The sequence below is a fragment of the Callionymus lyra genome, chromosome 14, assembly GCF_982586985.1.
Source record: "Callionymus lyra chromosome 14, fCalLyr1.hap1.1, whole genome shotgun sequence".
Classification (NCBI taxonomy): Eukaryota; Metazoa; Chordata; class Actinopteri; order Syngnathiformes; family Callionymidae; genus Callionymus; species Callionymus lyra.
Genome location: NC_141831.1, coordinates 11,988,747 through 12,006,031, shown reverse-complemented (window position 1 = coordinate 12,006,031; position 17,285 = coordinate 11,988,747). Strand labels below are relative to the sequence as shown.

The 17,285-nt window shown below is 37.7% G+C and overlaps 1 protein-coding gene across 1 annotated transcript; it reads right to left on the bottom strand.

The window, feature by feature from the left end:
- Positions 1–5,703: 5,703 nt before the first annotated feature.
- On the bottom strand, positions 5,704–16,955 carry nufip2 (nuclear FMR1 interacting protein 2). The gene is made up of 5 exons (XM_087807079.1): positions 16,917–16,955; positions 14,817–15,299; positions 11,279–12,871; positions 11,161–11,193; positions 5,704–11,070 (listed from the first exon to the last, which is right to left on the bottom strand). The coding sequence occupies exons 2-5, from the start codon at positions 14,968–14,970 to the stop codon at positions 11,018–11,020; spliced, it is 1,833 nt and encodes a 610-aa protein (XP_087663205.1). The 5' UTR covers positions 14,971–15,299; positions 16,917–16,955; the 3' UTR covers positions 5,704–11,017.
- Positions 16,956–17,285: the final 330 nt, after the last annotated feature.

Sequence of the window (17,285 nt, the reverse complement as noted above, 5' to 3'; positions counted from 1 at the left end):
TACTTTTCGCTACTTTTTTTTTAGCTTGATTGCAGCAACAGCCATATTATAAATTGTGGCCCCTGAGGATATTTAATAAACCCCTCTTTTCACGCCGTCTAGGAAATTTGAGCTTATTTATAGCCAGATTAGAACATATACCTTTTTTCATGTTTGACTTTGCTGAGCTAATGGCTACACGCTCTCTGTTGCTTTTTCTCACTGTGTTTATATCTATTATGTTTGTGTTGCTATAAAGTAAGTAAAATGATAATTTCAGCATATTTAGCTTGATTTTTTAAAATATTTTTCGCTACTTGTTTTAGCTTGATTGCAGCAACAGCCACTGTATAAATTGTGGCCCCTGATGATATTTAATAAACCCCTCCTTTCACGCCGTCAAGAAAATTTGAGCTTATTTATAGCCGTTAGAACATATACCTTTTTTCATGTTTGACTTTGCTGAGCTAATGGCTACACACTCTCTGTTGCTTTTTACTAGACGGCGTGAAAGGAGGGGTTTATTAAATATCCTCAGGGGCCACAATTTATACAGTGGCTGTTGTGAGGGGCAATCAAGCTACAAAAAAGTAGCGAAAAGTATTAATTTCAGCATATTTAGCTTGATTTTTTTTTAATACTTTTCACTACTTTTTTTAGCTTGATTGCAGCAACAGCCACTGTATAAGTTGTGGCCCCTGAGGATATTTAATAAACCCCTCTTTTCACGCCGTCTAGGAAATTTGAGTTTATTTATAGCCAGATTAGAACATATACCTTTTTTTTCATGTTTGACTTTGCTGAGCTAATGGCTACACGCTCTCTGTTGCTTTTTCTAACTGTGTTTATATCTATTATGTTTGTGTTGCTATAAAGTAAGTAAAATGATAATTTCAGCATATTTAGCTTGATTTTTTTTTAATACTTTTCGCTACTTTTTTAGCTTGATTGCAGCAACAGCCACTGTATAAATTGTTGCCCCTGATGATATTTAATAAACCCCTCCTTTCACGCCGTCAAGAAAATTTGAGCTTATTTATAGCCATTAGAACATATACCTTTTTTCATGTTTGACTTTGCTGAGCTAATGGCTACACACTCTCTGTTGCTTTTTACTAGACGGCGTGAAAGGAGGGGTTTATTAAATATCCTCAGGGGCCACAATTTATACAGTGGCTGTTGTGAGGGGCAATCAAGCTACAAAAAAGTAGCGAAAAGTATAAAGAAAATCTAGCTAAATATGCTGCAATTATCATTTTACTTACTTTTTAGCAACACAAACATAATAGATATAAACACAGTGAGAAAAAGCAATAGAGAGTGTGTAGCCATTAGCTCAGCAAAGTCAAACATGAAAAAAAGGTATATGTTCTAATGGCTATAAATGAGCTAAAATTTAGTTTGCTGCGCTAATGGCTACGCGCAATGATTTTCTCAAACTTTCACACAGTTTTGGAAAATGTAACAAACCTCTTTTTGTCCATTTGTGAGATTGCTGCGCTAATGGCTACTCGAGAAAATTATTTCAAAAACTTTCAGGTGGTTCAGGAAAACAAGACAAAGAATCCTCGTGTGTAGCCATTAGCACAGCAATCTCACAGACGTGACAAAAGGTTTTGTATTGGCTACAACTGAGGTTTTCTTCTTGCGTTTTCCACAAGTACCTGGACATGTGTGTATGATTTCTACGGCAATGAGTGATTTTGCTGTGCTAATGGCTACGCGCGAGGATTATCTCAAACTTTCATGTAGTTCAGGAAAACAACAGAGTAATCCTTAAGTGTAGCCATTAGCACAACGTTCTCACAAATCTGGCAACACCTGTTCTAATGGCTACAAGCGATAACTTTTTGTTGTGTTTTCCTTAAGTATTTAAAAAGTTTGTCACGTTTTTGAGATTGCTGCGCTAATGGCTACACGTGAGGATTATATCAAACTTTCATGTAGTTCAGGAAAACAACAAAGTAATCCTTAAGTGTAGCCATTAGCACAGCAAACTCACAAATCTGGCATCTAATGGCAACAAGCGATACATTTTTGTTGTGTTTTCCTAAAGTATTGAAAAAGAGTTTGTCACGTTTATGAGATTGCTGCGCTAATGGCTACACATGAGGATTATATCAAACTTTCAGATAGTTCAGGAAAACGCAACAAATAATGCTCGTGTGTAGCCATTAGCACAGCGTTCTCACAAATCTGGCAACACGTGTTCTAATGGCTACAAGCGATACATTTTTGTTGTGTTTTACTAAAGTATTAAAAAAAAGTTTGCCACGATTATGAGATTGCTGCGCTAATGGCTACACATGAGGATTATATCAAACTTTCAGGTAGTTCAGGAAAACGCAACAAATAATGCTTGTGTGTAGCCATTAGCACAGCGTTCTCACAAATCTGGCAACACGTGTTCTAATGGCTACAAGCGATACATTTTTGTTGTGTTTTCCTAAACTATTGAAAAAGTTTGTCACGTTTAAGAGATTGCTGCGCTAATGGCTACACGTGAGGATTATATCAAACTTTCAGGTAGTTCAGGAAAATGCAACAAATAATGCTCGTGTGTAGCCATTAGCACAGCTTTCTCACAAATCTGGCAACACGTGTTCTAATGGCTACAAGCGATACATTTTTGTTGTGTTTTACTAAACTATTGAAAAAGTTTGTCACGTTTAAGAGATTGCTGCGCTAATGGCTACACGTGAGGATTATATCAAACTTTCAGGTAGTTCAGGAAAATGCAACAAATAATGCTTGTGTGTAGCCATTAGCACAGCTTTCTCACAAATCTGGCAACACGTGTTCTAATGGCTACAAGCGATACATTTTTGTTGTGTTTTCCTAAAGTATTGAAAAAGAGTTTGTCACGTTTATGAGATTGCTGCGCTAATGGCTACACATGAGGATTATATCAAACTTTCAGGTAGTTCAGGAAAACGCAACAAATAATGCTCGTGTGTAGCCATTAGCACAGCTTTCTCACAAATCTGGCAACACGTGTTCTAATGGCTACAAGCGATACATTTTTGTTGTGTTTTCCTAAACTATTGAAAAAGTTTGTCACGTTTAAGAGATTGCTGCGCTAATGGCTACACGTGAGGATTATATCAAATTTTCAGGTAGTTCAGGAAAATGCAACAAATAATGCTCGTGTGTAGCCATTAGCACAGCTTTCTCAAAAATCTGGCAACACGTGTTCTAATGGCTACAAGCGATACATTTTTGTTGTGTTTTCCTAAACTATTGAAAAAGTTTGTCACGTTTAAGAGATTGCTGCGCTAATGGCTACACATGAGGATTATATCAAACTTTCAGGTAGTTCAGGAAAATGCAACAAATAATGCTCGTGTGTAGCCATTAGCACAGCAAACTCTCCTGTAAAGCATCGTGGTCTTGCACTGTGGTAGATTTGATACATTTAGATACATGGATTATAAAAAATTTAAATATATTTTGATACACAATAATAAAATGAATTGGGACAAAGTTAATTTAAGTTAAAAACCAGTGATTTTTCATCGACTGAAACACAAAGACAGATTGTGACTGAACATTAAATCTTAATTCTAGAAGGTTTCACGACACAAATCTAACTTTATTTCTAGACGGTGACTTTATCGTCGCACACCTGCTGACGCACACCGGAGTGTTCTCACTGACCCTGGACCTGCTGTCCTCCTTCAACCGTCAGTCACGAGCTGCATCTGCTGCCGTCTGACATTTGCCGAGTCAAGGTCGATGATCGCAGACGCCAAATGTCACCGTCACGTTATTTTTTTTCCAACGCTCAGGAATCATGACGTCCTCGTCCGGAGATGGTCGTCTTTTTGTTAAAGTAAAGAAGAAAGAAATGTTAAATGTTCAAGGAAAAAAATGCCATAAATCATTTTTATAATTAAAATAAATGATTCCTAAGTTTTTCGGAATGTATAAAGTGTAAAAAACATGACTTCTTATATTAAAAATCTATCATTTCCAATAAAATGAAGGAATTGCACTTTATAATTATTAACATTTATCCCACTTATACTTACTTTTGTATGATCATATGTATATGATGTATGATGAATGTTTCCATTCATTGAAATCAACACTTAATGTCAATTCTATGAAGTTGTTCTTTGATTATCTAAAAAGAAAACACTGGAAGGAATATGAAGAGAAATAACGCTATTCTATATTTAATAATAAAATATGTGTTTAATAATATCTTATAAATCTTTTAATAATTCTCAGTGAATATCCATACAAAAAAAACAAAAATCAACAAAGGTTAAACAATTAATTTGTGGATAAATATATAGTTTTAAATTGATTAAAATAAACGTATATATGTAATTTGATGCATTGTACATTTAATCTTGCAATTGTTTTTTCTATGGGGTTTTTATCAGCTGTTAAACAATTATTTTCGAAGTTAAATGTTTATTTTATATATATACACTGTATATATATAAATACTATCTTTCCTCATGTGGTGCTTGTTTTGATCATGTGTGTGTGTATTTTATTTTGAAAAGGACCAATGTATGCATGTCTGGTTTCAATCCTTAAAATAAAAATAAACTTACTGTACTTGCATGACTTTTCTTTCTTATCCATTGAGGTTTATTTAGCGGGTGAATGGTTTTAAAATGTAAATTAAGCTGATATTGTTTGTCCGATCATATCTGTAGTGAGCCTTGTTGTCCACTAGATGGTAATGTTTGACAAGTAAAAGAGCGGATGAGCGTCAGCGGAGATGATTTTTTTTCTCTTACAGGAAAAATGATTTAGTATTCATTTCAAATTATTTTTAATTGTATTTAATGCATCTAGTCATTAGTCTTGATAAATTATAATAAAAAAGAAAATGGCTTTTATTTTAGTGTTGATATTTTATCATTGTCTTTATAACCAAAATCACTTTCTACGTTTTCAAGAGCTCCAAAAATTAAGAATTAACTTATTACGTCAGGTCTTAAACCATGATAAAGATCAGGAATGTCAAACAGGAACTTTTTCTGAATTCCAGTCAGACATTCCGGTCAAATCCCTCGTCACATATTCTTCATAACTTCCTGTACTTTGAGATGCATTTTTAAAGAAACGTTTTACTAGTTTGTGAAGTTTTTAGTTCAAATTTCCTCGAAAAGGAAGGAAATAATAATAATAATAATAATAATATGAAAGGAATATAACTAAAATGGCATTTCTAAAAAAAAAAGCTTAAATTGTTTTTTTGTATATTATTTAAAGATTCTAAAGAGGAAAAAAAAACAATGTTAAAATGCAAGTGTCATGCCCAAAAAATAAATTGTATAGTATTTGGTTTTATATAGATACATTTTTATAGATACAAAAAACACTAAATGTAAAACAAATGCCCATAAAAAGGACAAATTAAAGTAAGAAAATGAGAAAGACAAAGACTGTATGTCGAGTTGAACTAGTAACAAAATTGTTAGCTAGCGATCGGACACATTTCTAAATATTCAGTTTTCATAGCATTATTCATTTACCTTATGCTAAAATGCTAACATTAGCATTGAAGATGAAGTGTTTAACGCATTTAATCAGTTCTGTGTATTACTAATACAGCGAAGTTATGGAGGAAGTACTTAAATAAAAAACCCACTTCCTGTTGCGTCGAAATGTACGTTATTCAAGACAAACTTCCAGGAATGTGCGACAAAGTTAATCAGTTTCTTTGGGAGGGGATCAAAGAAAGACACAAGACAGAATTAATCATAAAATTTAACATTTTAATGGTAACTAAAATTGTGGATTTTTTTTTTTTTTTTAAATTCATTGAGTCTATTACATCTTTTGGATTTTGAGGGTTATTATCATGCTTTAAAAAAAAACAACATTGTAATGTGAGATTTGTTAAAATTTCAACAACAACAAAAGAAATTAAATAAAATCAGACAGCCCACTCAAAATCATGAAACTATTGACAACCATTATAGAGAGCGACACTTTTGCCTAAGCTTTTTTTTTTTTCTTTTCCCCCACTTTTATTCTTTCTTCCGGGGGAACTCGAGTGGTAAACAAAAAAGAAAAGCTGGTGACACGGGGCACACCCGTCACCTCTGCGCGCGTACGATTAAGACATGTTGGATCAGTCCAGAAGCAAGAAGAAAGAGAAAAAAAAAAAAAAAAAAGCCCTCATTATTCAGATCATCTCATGTCACAGGAGTTTTGTTGCGACATTTACTGGATAAAAGAAGCAGCACTTTTTTGTTCGATCACGTCTCCTGTTGCGCCGACGCTCCAGTTACTGTCCGAGTATAGTGTTCCTTTGGCGAAAGCACCTGCATATTAATTCTCACATAAGCAACGCTACCATTTTTTAAATATATATATCTTTATATTAGAGAAATTAGGGATTTTATACTTTGAAGCATTTTTTGAACAACTTTACAATAGAATCAGTTGGAATTATGGTCTGTTTTTTTAAATATATCAACACTGATGTTAACGAGGGAAGATCTACATCAGCATTAATCGACAACTATCTAAAACAAAAAAAAACATATTTTACCCCTCATTTGTAAGTCTATATATAAATTATACTATGATTACAAAAGAAACATTTATTTCCTTTTTGAAAAAAAAAAAGCATGTTAGATTTGATCAATTTAATTATGTGCTACTTTAGACGTCGACTTCACGTTAAAAACCCATTTTGGCTTCAGCTCACACAAAACTTGAACACGAGCCGAGGACAAAAAAAAAAAAAATCTACACACAAAAACATGTCCAGCTGTGATCACGAGAATATCGCGACGAAAAGATGTGAAGAAATGGCACCGTAGACAGTGTTGTCGGTTTGAAAGAAAAAAAAAACGAGAGTCGTTGAAATATGAGGAACTTGCATATCGTAGGAAGAACTTGCTTTGTGTTCACAGCCAACAGAAGAATTAAAAACAAATAAAACTAAACAAAAAAAAGGCCAGAGCTGGCAAACTGGGAACGCTTCGGGGAGCATCCTTGAGGTGATTAAGACCCGGAGTCTTCGATCTCTGATTTTCAAACGTTTAATTTTTGGTTTGCCAGCTACTGTAATACAGCTTTTTTCAATATAATGCATAATCAACACAGCCTTGTGCTGGATTAAGTGCTTGAGAGGGGGTTGGGTTGTTTTTTTTAGGTTTTTTTTCTTTTTTAGAAAAGGATGGCAAGACAACACATCGTTTTCCATTCCTCAACAGATGCACAAATTCAATTTAAAAACTAGCATGAGTTAATATGAGGGGGAAATCGGAACCAGGAAGGGGTTAACTGTCGACGCCATCATGACACGGTTCATTAAACGCCACGTTCACACAACCTTTTCTGCTCAATTAAGATCCTGTCGAGTCCATCACTGAACGTTCAACACATCAGCGCGTTATTCAATAAATATTCCAGGCTTAAAAGATGAAGCAAATGACAGATTTTCACTTTTATAGCACCATCGCCACGGCTATTCCTTCTTCTGATCGGCACATGGGAGGGAACCGGACTAGACGAACTGGGAATGTCAAAATAAAAGCGTGTATTAGTTTGCCACGGAGGCTCGGCGGTTCAGCACCATTTATTCGTTTCGGTGACGAGACCCTTATCTTAACACGTGATATTAAATCTAACCAGGACAAAATAAGGAAAACGCATCCATCACCAAGACGCCATAAAGAAAGGCAAATTAAAAAAGAGGTATGGATGTAAAACGTATAGTGGCTGTGTAGAAATGTGTTAAAAGATGCATTGAAGAAGTGGATTTCAAAATAAAAGCACTCGTATAGCACAATGTAGTCAGATAACTGTACTGATTAGTGGGAGGTAACTGGAGTATTAAGAGTAGACAAAAGGAAGCAAAAGATTTGAAACAGAGGCCCTGCTTCACTGTAACACAACCATGTCGCCAAAGGACAACCATGTAGCAGAGATATGTCAGAACAATGAGTCGACAATCAGTGAAAATGGGTCATTTGCTCATCAACAATGACTATTTTGCATGTTTAATGGACCACAGAAGCCGCTCACTGCGAGAGACCAAAGCCAGCGACACCATTTACTCAAAACCACGCCAATGCTTATTCGTTAGCCCTCAAAAATTGTAGAAGATTCAGGCATTAACTCATAAATTACTATATAAAGCCGTTCTAATTCACCACTTCTTTCAGTCCGTACACAAGTTTTAGACAACAAAAGTACCCGGAGAAGACCAAAAGCCACAAACGATTTCTGTAATAGCGACGAGCTTGATGGATCTTAAGACAATCTGTGACAAACAAAACTTAAAGAGTCTTCGAGAAAACCCTGATGTTAATGTTTACAATGTCGCCACATTTTATTTGTGGACAGCCGAGCACCACATGGACAATCACACACATCTTGAACACAATTGGTGTCTTAAAGAGACAGGGACTGTAAAGCAGATGTCAAAATAAAAGCATATAAACTGTTTTGAACATCAATTGGACACTTGGTTCTTCTGAAAAGATGATGATATAGTATGGATGGATAAAAATCGAAAGCATTATTCTCGTAGAAAAGCGTCATTTTCTATTAAATATTACAGATTATTATAGTATTGACCTCTAGGCTAAAACAGGATGATATTTACCAAGATTATTTCTCTAATAAACTTAAAAAAAAAACCTCAATCATGAGGACGATCAAGTGCATGCGAGAAGTTCAACGAAGAAATTCAGCCGAGAAGACAAAACACTCTCCACTCATCCGAGCGAACGCTCGTGCATTAGCACGTGGCGAACGATGGACTTCCAAATAAAACCCTCTTAATTAGCAGAAAGGAGCAGCTGAACTCCTGGGTCGGATGAGTACGGGGGTCCCAGTGGGAAGAACTAATCAGGACGCATGGAAAAACGGTGTACTTCGGGGGCGAGAAAAAGCTCAGACTTTAATGCCCTTTTACACACACACTCGTGGACGTCCCTGTGGAGACCATCGACCGGTTCAAAACAAATGAATGTGCTTCTTCTTACATGACAATGAGGGGTGTGTGTGGGGGGGGGGGTTGACAAAATAGACATTTTAAAGCCCAAACTGAGCGACAGGATCTCAACTCACGATAAACTTCTATCGACATTTTTTTTTAAAAGACCGGTTGGTTGGCAGAACGCGAGACTAGTCGACATGGCTTCAGCAACACTACCTGAGATACACGTAGATTATCCTGTATTTTTTAATATTCTATGAGTAACAGCCTAGAGCCATTCTGTCAAGGAGCGAGTGTACGTATAGATCTCTAGAGCAACTCATAAAGATAAGAAGTCTACATAAAGTGCTTATCATCCACATGTGAACCAGATGCTCTCCCCCGGGAGAAGAGGGCGCCCGTGGCCTCTTCTCGTTGAATACTGACTTGGGAGACGAGGTCACAAGTTAGCGGTTGGCGACTCCTTTAACGACTTTGAGGAAAAACCAAAAAAACGGATCTAAACTATAACAACACTGAATATTTGAAGTTGTGATCTTCCATTATTGCACACTGGCTTGTAAAAAGGATCTTTTTCTCTAGATTACATTTAAAAACAGCAAAAGCTCATCTTCACATTCGAGCATAGTTTTGAGAAAGTGGCGAGTCAGGGATTTTCTTTTTTTAGTATTGCCATGGTTACCGATATTCTCAGGCAAATGAGAAAGTAGGGCTGCACAATATGATAAAGCGTACAATAGAGAAGCAGTCGAGAATGTGTTGCCACGTAGTGTTTTTTTCTCTCCAATACATTGTAGAAAGTCACCTTGTTTAAGCAGCTAATCTAGCAGATACGATGAGTGTAAACATTGAACCACGAGTCGGATATTCGTTTATGACCCAGCAACTACCGCTTGCCCGCCACAGAGCCCATTTGTTAATGTCCAGGCAGTTAAAGTAGTAAACTGGTGCAGAAAATGACACGAGTAAATATCCAAGATCCTTCTGATATTGTGCAGCCCTATCGCCGATTATTCCCTACAGTGAACGAATTCCAAAAGGTTAAGAAGCTAGAAAGCAACAATGAATTATTAAAAACACTAAAGAGGAGAAAGCTAAATTAGGAAGAAAAACGCATAAGAAGTCAAATACATTAAAATCAGCCCCCCTTTTCCGAGGGAAAATAAAGACGTACTAAAGAAAATCTCCTCGTACGTACATTCAGAAAACCTTTTGAACAAAACTTGGCATTTCTTTTACATTGAGAATCAACAACAACAAAAAAAAAGATGCCGAGTTCAACCGATTGGTCAAATGTTTGTCCCTTTTTAAATAAAGTTTGATGGTTAGGTCAACTGTGGGGCTTCATCCCGTGAACATATTCGGAGACGGGTGCGAGCGAGGGACATGGAGACAGTTGGAAAAAAAAAGAAGAAAAAAGGTAGTGATTGAAAAAGACGTTTGCGTTTTAAACTCCATAAATCTAAAGTCAAGGGGCGCTTCTGTACCAGTCCGGCGGAGGGGGAGGGGGGGGTGTCCTACTACCGTGCACATAACACTCATGTTCAGTCAGATAATAACATGAAAATAGTCAAAAGAAAAATCAAGCGTTTTCGTAAATTTGCCGGCTTTGATTTCAGCCTATCACTTAAGACAACGTGTACCCTTCCTGCCAGCTTCCTTTTTACAGTTCTACTTCTTAAACCTGCACACAGACGACAACAACAAAAAAATTGAACTAAACAAATGAAACGGCTGAGGTGTGATCGCCGTCTTGACTGGCGGCTGCAACAGTTTGACAAAGTTAAAGGCTTCGGAGGTGCGACAGTGACACCCGCTTGTTGCTCAACATCGATCATTCTTATCCACAAGACAAACACACTCACACGTGTCCATCGTAGAGAAGAGGCACCGATCAACGCCTTAAACATCTGTCCCAAGTGTGAGTGTGTGTATGTAGGTGTGTGTGTGTTTGTGTCTTTACGTTTTCCCCCAAAAAAAGAAGTCTGCTATTCCGCCGGAGATACTGAAAAAACATCCAGCATGCCGAATGAATCAATGTTTTCACAGTCGTCACTCCAACAAGGTTCAAGATGTCCGTGGAGGTTCACCGTGGCGCCCGGAGGAGTCGCGTCACTGAGCGGGTCTGTCCACGGTCAGGTCATAAATCACTACTTTTTTGGGATCTGGGAAACAAGACGGGAGATATTTTATTTAGACGACATGATCTTCTCAATTGTTATGATTTCTAGAGTTAGACGGACAAAAGAAAGTACCTCGTTTTTGCAAGTTGAACAGGAATTCCATTTCTGTAAAAGAAAAATGCTATTAAGTTCTGATAATGTTTAAGTTAAATATGATTAAGAAAATGTAATTAAAGAAAAAGAGACTCACCTTTAGTGTGATAAGCAACAGCAGCTTTAACATCAAAGGAGCCCCAGCTACGCCTCCTGCCGATGTCCTTAGAGAAGACCTGCTCTTTAGACGAGCCAAACAACACGGTGGCTGTGTGGCCCTGTGCAGGCATAGCACCATGGTCCTTGCTAGGACAGCACAAGGCGGACCCTGAACCCCTGGCCTCCACTTTGACCGCACCCTGATCGCCCAAATGCAGCTTGTCGTCCTCCGCGCAAACAAGCGAGCAATCGTCCAGCATGTCACAAGTCCTTTTCTCATAGTCTTTAACAAATATGCCTGGTTCTAGAAAGGAGGGGGTGCCGACCACCACGCCGGACTTGTCCTCCGCGGGCGCCTGACCGCTCCCCACTTCCGTCGCCAGGTTCGGCTCGTTGATGAAAGAAAGCCCCCACTGATTCTGGAAGATATCCCCCAGGGTTTTGTGATTTGTCTGAGCGTCCGGCGGGTCCAGAAGACGAGCGCTAGGGAGCACAGGTTGCATATTTAAAGGGTAAATTAAAAGAGTGCACTTCCTCGGCTCGTACGCGTCTCCATCGACGGGACTGTTTGTAAAGCTACAGTGGCTTTCCAATGGAGATGCTACATTCTCGCCACACGGGAGAGACTGGTCTTGGGGAACACCACCGGCGGCGTGGGCGAAGGAAGTTCCCGCACAAGGGCAGCCAGTTCCATTTCCGGAAACGGGACCATTAGTAAAGCTAGCTGAGGTGATAGTTTTCATAGCAGACATGGGGACCTGTGGTGGTCTCACAGTTGGTGGAGGTGCCTCTACTCCACTTTGAACTACTTTATTGAGGTTTTCTTTTACTTTACTTGCATAACTGATCTTGGGAACTATTTTAGCACTGCTATTGTCCACAGGAAATACAGGAGGGGGCTTGAATAAAGTCCAGGGGTCCTCATTAGAAGGGGAGCTAAGCTTGGCCTTTTGCCGCTCCTCAGTCTTTTTAGAAAAAGTGCCAACAGCTTTGCCGTCAGAGTTCTTCCTCTGAGATTCCCCAGCCGAAGGCTCCGCAGTTGCAGCCCGTTTCACTGCTGGCTGAGACTCTAGTTTATGGGTGGCTTTGTGGCCATCAAGTCTGGAAGTCAGTCCCTTCTCGCTGTTCTGCAAAGCCTCTGCTGTGTTGCTCCGGTGCATTTCTTTCTTCCTCTCTCTATTCACATTATCTGAGCTTTTGTTGGTACATCTGGCCTTGCGTTTCTTTGGCGTAGTATATCCCCCTTCAGAGCCGCTGCCATCGTTGTCCTTACTTGAATAGCCATTTGTGATTAAGCCACAGTGAGCGATGCCATTTTGCAAAACAGAGTCTTTCTTGTCCAAAAGTTGACCCTCATGATGATTAACTACATCCAGGGTCTTTTCCTTGTCATGATTAAGGTCCATATTCTTTTTGAGCTCCAGTCTTTTGGTGCTAGTTTTGGAAACTGCAGTGACTAGCATCTGTGACTTGAGCTTCACATTTGTATCATTAATGCATCCATTAAAATTGGTGTCGACAGGAATACCAGTGCTGTCAGTCAAGTGCGAAGTCTCCCCCTCTTCTTTGCTGAGGATTAGTTCTTTACTGCCTGAAATGATAATGCAAATTTGTGTTATACCATTTGACACAATGCGGAACAACATTTCTAATATGGCTCTTATTATAGAATTTGAATACGAAAAGTACTAAAAGAGATAAGAAAATAATAGACGTCAGACGTCATGTCATAATCCAGTGTTAAACGCTGTAAAAACACAGATAAAAAGGGTCCAAGCTAAAGTGGTTTCCATTCGAACCAAACTCTGTTAAGCAACAACTGCCTCATGACTTGAGAACTTTCCTAGAATTTTTATACTATAGCTTACGAATAGCACTTGTTTTAAGCATCTTAATACTGTTGTAATCACATGTGTAAGGGGGAATATGTGACAAAGTATGCAAGAAGATGTGTGAATGGATGTGCATACAAGCCCTGCAGAATGGCAGCCTTGGTGCTTGGTAGTGTTTTTCTATTACTTATTTTGCGTGACATCTTCATATAATCATTTCATATTTAATACAACCCAATAATAATAATGCCCAATTTCTTGAAGGAGAACTCCAGACGGATTAATAAAGTCTATCTAATCTAATATAATAACCATTATTCAAGTGGAATAACTGATCTCAGGTGTAAAATGTGTTTTTATGTCCAGTGTTTCCTACTTTTATACTCATTTACATACTTTTGGAAAATGGAAATGGGGTCAGATAACATACAAGATCTCATTCACATGTTGACATCAGCAGATCATAATTTCTCTCCATGAGCATCTTTAGTCTTTCTCTCACTTTATCTATCCATCTATCTTTCAATCTTCACTCTCTCTTTTCTCATTCCTCTGTCTACCGAACCCTGTCACAGCAGGAGGCCGTCAACACCAAGTCTGGTTATGCTCGAAGTTTCTGCCTTCTAAAAGCTTTTTTTTCCCCCTCGCCACTAACACACTGTGATTGACTCAATGTTGATGCGCCGGGATCTGTTTTATAGTCTTACTTAAACTGTAAAAGTGTATTGAGATAACTTACTTTTATGATTTGACACTTCGAATTGAATTGAATGTGTGCCGTGTGTGTCTGAATGACAGTTAGGTTTTTAAAGTGAATATGTGTGTGTTTACAAGCAGCTCACATGACTTGCATTTTTATTCAATAATTACTAAAAGATTTACCCTGCTGTCAGTTTAAGCATTTCACTATACATCAATATAACTTTCCAAGCAATGCATCAGATTGTCATAATAAAACATATGACCTATATATTTGTAGGGATTTACAGTAATACGTGTATATTATTGGCAGTGCTGGTCAACATGCAACAGGCCTGTCAAGAAGCATGCTAACAGCAGCTAGCATAGGCTCATCTGCTGCTCAGATGGAACACACACATGCATGAAACATTTGTTATTGTCATTAATTGAGCTATATAATAAACCACGTACACATCACACTGACATACATTACTTGTAAAGGCAATTTCGCTGGAAGGGAAAAACCGTTAGCATTAGCCCCCGGTGCGGCTCTAACATGGCCGACAGGAAATGGCAGCCCTGGACATTCCAGTGGAGCCGGCTCGTATTCCCCCCCTAAACCGAGCGGGTTAGCAGGCACGTCAAAAAAAAACGCCGGAATCGACACGCTAAAGGGAGCACTGCGGTGGATACTTTGACGGTGGGTGTGTTTAGGTGCTCGTCGTGGCGGCGGGGCGAGAGAAAAGTGGGTGTTAAAGCCGGCGCGCAAGGTCAATCCTCCACCATCGACAACTGTCACGCAACGTCAGCTAGCAGGGTTAGCATCTCCTCAGAGCTAGCTTAACGTTTATGGTTGACTATAGACAATAACAACGGATTTATTGACTAATATATGTGTCGATTTATATTCAGAGGGATTTTACAACCACACCGTGTCGACACCAGTGAGAGAATTCCCCTGGAATGACATTTAGCCCGTGACGGGCTAGCTCGTGTTAGCTAACTTTTTTTTCGCCTCCATACCTCTTTTCTTCTTCGGCGCTTTCTGATGCTTGCGCTTGAAGTGGCTCTGATCATGTTTTGAACACGTTTTCTGTGGCAAAGGGTTCCTGCTGTCTTCCTCGGTCTGGTGCTGGTGTTTGGTGTCTGGAGCCCGACCCCTGGGCTGATCCTCCATCGAGGTGGAGAATGTGGGACTCTAGTGGAGTTGTTGCAGGACAGTCCAATCACAGCGGAAGCTATTCTCAGCGCCGCGGACGTCAGCAGAACACACGTCTAAAAATGGCACACTTTTTTTTTTTTTTCTTTTTGGGGTGGTCGCCGTCTCTGTTGCGACTCCGGTGTCGCTCAGGGAGACTTGACTTAACGTGGTTTTACGGACGTTAGTGGGGATTTTTCAAATTTAGGGACTTTTCATATGGATCCGGGCGGAGGGAGGGAGGGTCATATGACCGGAGGCGCTGCCACGTCTTCAGCCCGGTGGACACACGAGGGTCCACACAACACCTAGAAACACATGGACACGCATTAGCGGATTTATTTATTTATTATTCAATCAAAACAAAAAACAAAAAAGTAATTAAAAAAAGTCGGTTCAATAAAAATGAGTTATTTTAATTAAATATATATATTTTGTATCCAATAGAAAGTTGCTTGAATCAAAATGAACATTTTTAATAAATGAAAAAAAAGTTGCATCAATAAAAATATGTATTTATTATTATTTATATTATTATTATTATATGAAAATGTTTTCATTCATTCATTGACAACTGCTTTATCCCGGGGTCGGGGTCGCTATCCCACAGTCATAGGGCGAGAGGCAGGGGACACCCTGGACAGGAGGATGCCAGTCTGTCGCAGGGCACACACGAATACACACAACCATTCACACACGCTCTCATACCTTTAATTGAGATTTTAAAAAATGTATGTTTGGTCCATTTAGTGAAATGTGTTTCTTTATTATTAAGTATTTAAAAAGTTCAATCAAGACACATATTTTCAATTAAATAAGGTGCTTCAAAAGTGTAAAAAAAAATAATAAAAAAGCTTAAATAAGAAAAAAGGTGCTTCAATAATAAAGTTTTTCAATTTAAAATATTAAAGCCTTCGTTTTAACTTGATTTAGACTTAGAACTTCCTTTTATTGTCATTGCAATCGCTAAAAACACAGCATAGAATGAATGAATGATAGTAGTAGTAGAAGTATAAATATAAGTAAGTTGAAAATAGTGCAATATAGTATACATAGAATAAATAAATAATGTTTTAAATATTGCATAGCTCATGTTAAATTTCATTTGTTTGGTTCCATGTTATGACATTTGTTTCTTTATTGTTCAATAAAAACAAATATTGTCAATTAAAATATAGCTCTAATAAGGGAATAAGTAGCTTAAATAGATTTTAAAAGTGACAATTTTCCAAAGGAGACCTCCGGAGGGATCAATAAAGTTCTATCTATCTATCCATCTATTATGAAATTTGTTTAATCATTATTACATTTTTAGAAATAGCTTCCAAAAAGATATTTTCAATCAAAAGAAGAAGTTGCTTCAATCAAATACTTCTTTGAATACAGTAATATTCTTTTTTTGGTCCATATTAACAGTAGACATTTGTGTCCTAATACTTAAATCTCAAAAGTAACTTACATCAACAAGTTGTTTTTTTATTGTTGTTATTTAAGTATTTTAATTATTCCATGAAGTTGTTTTTTTTACATTATTTTAATTAAAGTATTTTTGTATTGAAGTGAATATAGTTTTCAAGCATTTTAATTGAATAATAAAGAAACAAATCTACCTCCATGCTCATAGCAGCTTAAATATTTTTGCTTATTCAAATGGTATTTGTTCAATCAATTGAATTTACAGGAGAAAAAAAACAAACAATTTATGAACATCCGCTCAGATATAGCAGCTCCATATTTAGCAATTATTATTGAATATACGACAAAACACGCAGCTATACTTAACATTTTAAGGATTTAAAAGGTGATTCTAGGCAGACAAAAGTTGCTAAAATACATGGTTGTACTAACTTAAGAAAAAAGGTGAATTAGCTTCATTTTTAAAATTGTATTTAAACACTTATAATAATAAACGTGTACCAAATTACCAATGGATCCAGCAGGTGAGTCGGCTTGAAACGCTCTCGCTGACAGACGTGAACGAACTAAGGAGAGGACGGTGTGTTTGTTAAGAACCACAAGAACAACAAAGACATCCAGCAACAGATCAAAGACGCGTAAAATCAGAGGCAAACCTTTAAGGTAAGAGCAAAGACATTACAAAGAAAGGATGTGACTTTGAAGGCTTTATACACACAAAGTCCCATCATCAAGTCAATCTTTTTTATTTTTAGGGTTATTATTTTGAGCTTATTTTCCGAGGAACTTAGTGGTAACTGAATATTTCAAGTTACTGTTGCTTGTCTGTCATCTGGAACTTGTATCCTTTGACATCAGAAAATATTTTTCAGCCTTTT